We start from the raw sequence: 5,669 nt of genomic DNA, 5'->3' as shown, positions 1-5,669 counted from the left end.
GTGTTTTTCTGTCAATATGGGGTGCTGTGTGTACATTAATGAGGAAAAAAAATGAACTTAAATGATTTTAGCAAATGGCTGCAATATAACAAAGAGTGAAAAATGTAAGGGGGTCTGAATACTTTCCGTACCCACTGAAACATCTATCAGTGTGGATGAAGCATTTTCAGCTTTCAGTGCCGCTGTAGAAATAATCTATTCACTCTCATGCATGATTCATTTATATAAGGTGAATGTTTCTGATAATATGTGATCAAGATAAAGTGAGCAGCATTCATCTGGTCATGTGATCTCAACATGATGGCCACCATAAGGAGTCAAGTCAAGTCACCTTTATTTATATAGCGCTTTTTACAATGTAGATTGTGTCAAAGCAGCTTTACATTGATAACTGGTACATTGTTTGGCTGCACAGCATCTCTTAAAGAATAGTGTCAATGCAGGCAGATCAAAAGCACTGTTGAATATCAAATGTCAAGTCAAGTGTCCCCAACTAAGCAAGCCAGAGGCGACAGCGGCAAGGAACCCAAACTCCATCAGGTGACATCAGGTGGCAGACAAGTGGCAAATTGGTGTTAAAATGGAGAAAAAAACCTTGGGAGAAACCAGGCTTAGTCGGGGTGCCAGTTCTCCTCTGGCCAACAGTGCTTTGTTACAATTCAGGTTGCTATCATAAGTCCAATAGGATCGCAACATTAAAAGTATTTATTTCAGTTCCATCCAATTGAGGATCGTATTCATCACGCCGGTATGGACGGTTGTTGAGGAACTGTGTCGTGGCTGTCGTGTCGATGAGGCCTTCACAGGGGATGATCTAGTTGACTCAATCTCTGCTGATACTTCAGGGCTGCGTTGTGGTCGTGTCAAGGTGCAGGTCCTTGGTCTCACCTGGATACGGCCCGGATCCGGTTGACTACGGTGAACCTCGGGATAAACAGAAAGACTAATATTAGCGTAGATGCCATTCTTCTTCTGATGTAACGAGTACATCAGGTGTTATAGGAAGTGTTCCCGGTTCCGGCTGACCTAATTTATGCAGCCTAATAATCCTTTAACGGATTTGGAAATATAAATTGGTAATGTGTTATGTGTATGCCAGGTTAAAGAGATGCGTTTTTAGTCTAGATTTAAACTGACAGAGTGTGTCTGCTTCCCGAACAATGCTAGGAAGATTGTTCCAGAGTTTAGGTGCCAAATAGGAGAAGGATCTACCACCTGCAGTTGATTTTGATATTCTAGGTATTATCAGCTGGCCTGAATTCTGAGATCGCAATAGACGTGAAGGACTATAATGAATTAGGAGCTCGCTCAGGTACTGGGGAGCTAAACCATTTAGTGCTTTGTAAGTAATTAGCAAGATTTTAAAATCTATACGATGTTTAACAGGAAGCCAATGCAGTGTTGACAGAACTGGGCTAATATGGTCATACTTCCTGGTTCTAGTAAGAACTCTAGCTGCTGCATTTTGTACGAGCTGTAGTTTATTTATCAGGCGAGCAGAACAACCACCCAGTAGAGCATTACAGTAATCTAGCCTTGAGGTCATGAACGCATGAACTAACTGTTCTGCATTTTTCATTGAGAGCATATGTCGTAGTTTAGATATATTTTTAAGATGGAAGAATGCGGTTTTACAGATGCTAGTAACATGGCCTTCAAATGAAAGATTGGTATCAAAAAGCACACCCAGGTTCCTAACTGACGACGAAGACTTAACAGAGCAGCCATCAAGTGTTAGACAATATTCTAGGTTATTACGTGAAGAAGTTTTTGGTCCAAAAATTAGAATCTCTGTTTTTTCTGAATTTAGTAGTAGGAAATTACTGGTCATCCAATTTTTTATATCAGCTATGCATTCCGTTAATTTTGTGAATTGGTAAGTTTCGTCAGGGCGCGAAGAAATATAGAGCTGAGTATCATCAGCGTAACAGTGAAAACTAACGCCATGCTTCCTAATGATATCTCCCAAGGGTAGCATGTACAGAGTGAACAGTAACGGTCCTAGTACTGAGCCTTGTGGTACTCCATATTGAACTTGTGATCGATATGACATGTCTTCGTTTACTACTACAAACTGATAACGGTCAGATAAGTATGATTTGAACCATGACAATGCAATTCCACTAATGCCAACATAATTTTCGAGTCTATTTAAAAGAATATTGTGATCAATAGTGTCAAATGCTGCACTAAGATCCAGTAACACCAATAGAGAGATACAACCACGATCTGATGATAAGAGCAAATCATTAGTAACTCTAATGAGAGCAGTCTCAGTACTATGGTACGGTCTAAATCCTGACTGGAAATCCTCACAGATACCATTTCTTTCTAAAAAGGAACATAGCTGTGATGATACTGCCTTTTCTAGTATTTTTGACAGAAAAGTGAGATTTGAGATCGGCCTGTAATTGACTAATTCTCTAGGATCAAGTTGTGGTTTTTTAATAAGAGGTTTAATAATAGCCAGCTTAAAAGTTTTTGGTACGTATCCTAATGATAAAGATGAATTGACGATATTGAGAAGAGGGTCTATGACCTCTGGAAGCATTTCTTTCAATAGCTTAGTCGGTATAGGGTCTAACATACATGTTGTTGATTTTGATGATTTAACAAGTTTAGACAATTCTTCCTCTCCTAAAGCAGTAAATGAATTGAATTTTTCCTCAGGGACACTACAATGCACTATCTGACACGATACTGTAGTAGACGGTTGCATGGTTATTATTTTTTCTCTAATATTATCAATCTTGCAAGTAAAGAAGTTCATAAAGTCATTACTGCTGTGCTCTTTGGAAACATCAGAAGTTGAAGCTTTATTTCTTGTTAATTTAGCCACTGTATCAAATAAATACCTAGGGTTGTGTTTATTTTCTTCTAAGAGTTTAGAAAAATAGGCAGATCTAGCAGATTTTAAGGCCTTTCTGTACTCAATCATTCTCTCTCTCCACGAAATACGAAATACTTCTAGTTTTGATTTCTTCCAGCTGCGCTCCATTTTTCTGGCTGCTAACTTTAGGGCCCGAGTGTGGTCATTGTACCATGGCATTGGATTAATTTCCTTAATCTTTTTTAAACGCAAAGGAGCAACTGAGTCTAATGTGCTGGAAAAGACAGAGGCAATAGTTTCTGTTGCAACATCGAGGTCTTCTAAGCTGTCTGGTATGCTAAGGCGATGAAAATGATCAGGAAGATTATTTATAAAGCAATCTTTAGTGGTAGAAGTGATGGTTCTACCATATTTATGGCATGGAGGCAGTTTAGCCGCCTTGACTAAATGTAGTATACACGAGACTAGATAATGATCTGAGATGTCGTCACTCTGCTGCAGAATTTCAACAGCATCAATATCGATTCCATGTGACAATATTAGATCTAAAGTATGATTACGACAATGAGTGGGTCCTGACACATGTTGTCTAACACCAATAGAGTTTAGAATATCTGCAAATGCCAATCCTAATGCGTCTTTTTTATTATCTACATGAATATTAAAATCACCAACAACAAGGACTTTATCTGCAGCTAGTACTAACTCTGATAGAAAGTCAGCAAATTCTTTGATAAAGTCTGTATTGTGTCCTGGTGGCCTGTATACAGTAGCCAGCACAAATGTCAACTTACATAATGTTACGTAAAGTACCATAGTTTCGAAGGAATTATATTTGAAAGACTTCTGACTAATACTGTAAATATTACTATAGATTACAGCAACACCTCCCCCTTTGCCTTTCTGACGGGCATTGTGTCGATAATCATAACCTTGAGGACTAGACTCATTTAAAGTAATGTAATCGTCCGGTTTTAGCCAAGTTTCTGTCAAACACAGCACATCTAGATTATTATCTTTGATAATATCATTAACAATAAGTGATTTTGAAGAAAGGGATCTAATATTTAACAACCCGAGTTTTATCATTTGTTTAGCATTATTATCTCTATTTTTTATTTGTTGAACATCAATTAAATTTTTACCATTAAATGGGTTTGGAAGTTTTTTGTTTTTACTAATTCGGGGTACAGACACAGTCTCTATTTGAAAATATCTAGGTGTAAGAGTTTCTATGTGTTGAGAGTTATCTGAATTTTCTGACTTCTGTAACGTGAGGCAGCTAGCAGACGGTCGGTTTAGCCAGTCTGTCTGCTTTCTGACCTGGGCCCCAGTTTGTCATGTTTCAGTTCTAAGACTATGTGCCATATTACTAGAGAGAAGAGCAGCACCATCCCGGGAGGGATGAATACCATCTCTTTTTAACAGGTCAGGTCTGCCCCAAAAACTTTTCCAATTATCTATGAAACCTATATTATTTTGCGGACACCACTTAGACAGCCAGCCATTGAGTGATGATAATCTGCTAACTATCTCATCACTCCGACGAACAGGAAGGGGGCCAGAGCAAATTACTTCTCCTGACATTGTACTTGCGAGTTCACACACCTCTTTAATGTTAATTTTAGTGATCTCCGACTGGCGAAGTCGAACATCATTAGTGCCGACGTGAATAATAATCTTAGAGTATTTACGATTAGCATTAGCCAGCACTTTTAAATTTGCTTTGATGTCAGGTGCTCTGGCTCCCGGCAAACATGTGACTATGGTGGCTGGTGTCTCTATTTTCACGTTCCGTGTAATAGAATCGCCAATAACTAGGGCACTTTCAACAGGATTCTCAGTGGGTGTATCACTGAGTGGGGAGAACCTGTTTGATGTTCTTATTGGAACGGAAGAGTGGTGTTTTCCGCGGCTAGGCCGCCTCACCGTTACCCAAGTGCCCTGCTGCGCGGGCTCTACAGCCGGAACCGAACAATGTACAGAGTTCACTAAGCTAGTCGCATCCAAAACAGTATCTGAAGCCCTTGCATTCTTACTATCCTCGATTAAAGTTTGGATGCGTGTCTCTAATTCTGAGATTCTCTCTGTCAGCCTGACTATTTCCCTACATTTATGACATGTAAATCCCTCGTCGCTGACAGAGAGAGCTATGGTAAACATGTGGCAAATGGAACAGGTAGCAATGCTGGGAGAGGATGACATGACTCACCGTGTTTGTAGACTGATCCGACTTACCACAGCTGTTTGAAGAACGCGTTGAAAAAGGAGCGCGCGAGCGACTGTTAGCAGGTTAACAAGCTAGCGCTGCAAATGCAAATGCGTTGTAACAGCGATTTAGATTCAAATATTACAAGCTAGCGACGTCAGATTAGTGTGGTAGGCAATATTACATATAAGGTAATAAAAAAATAAGCAACAAGGAGGGACAAAAGAAGATTTTTCTTGGCCACTGAAGTGACTGGAGAATCATGAGTGCAGATCATTTTAAACATATTTGTCAAACACAACAATTATTTCTTTATGGGTACAGTTATGTACTACACCTTTAAAAAAACATGTTAACAATGAGAAATCAAGTACTAAATAAATCAATTTTACTGTATTTAGAGTGAACCAGAAAAAAGTCCATTATGGTCTTTTGATCAATGTTGACATTTTGCTATCTAGGAAATATTATCATGTTGCCTGTTTTTCCCACATTTTCCACATCAAGTTCATCAGGACTCATAATCAGGTCATGTGACACTAGATTAAACAATGTGCTTATGAAATGTTCAGAATTATTGATTAATTTATTTGAAGCTGTAGGTTTTTCTGTGAATCATGATGATTGAGC

General features: G+C 38.8%; 1 protein-coding gene across 1 annotated transcript; it reads right to left on the bottom strand.

Moving 5' to 3' along the window:
- Nucleotides 1-317: 317 nt before the first annotated feature.
- Nucleotides 318-5,246, bottom strand: LOC127506554 (uncharacterized). Its single transcript, XM_051883145.1, has one exon. It carries the CDS (start codon nucleotides 5,033-5,035, stop codon nucleotides 4,169-4,171), a length of 867 nt encoding a protein of 288 aa, XP_051739105.1. The 5' UTR covers nucleotides 5,036-5,246; the 3' UTR covers nucleotides 318-4,168.
- Nucleotides 5,247-5,669: the final 423 nt, after the last annotated feature.

Source organism: Ctenopharyngodon idella, chromosome 24, assembly GCF_019924925.1.
Source record: "Ctenopharyngodon idella isolate HZGC_01 chromosome 24, HZGC01, whole genome shotgun sequence".
Taxonomy (NCBI): Eukaryota; Metazoa; Chordata; class Actinopteri; order Cypriniformes; family Xenocyprididae; genus Ctenopharyngodon; species Ctenopharyngodon idella.
Note: the sequence above shows the minus strand (reverse complement) of the source record. Positions and strands in the feature narration are given on the sequence as shown.

Excerpts from the sequence above, each read along its gene's own strand:
- LOC127506554 (XM_051883145.1), bottom strand. The coding sequence starts at position 5,035 with ATGTCATCCTCTCCCAGCATTGCTACCTGTTCCATTTGCCACATGTTT.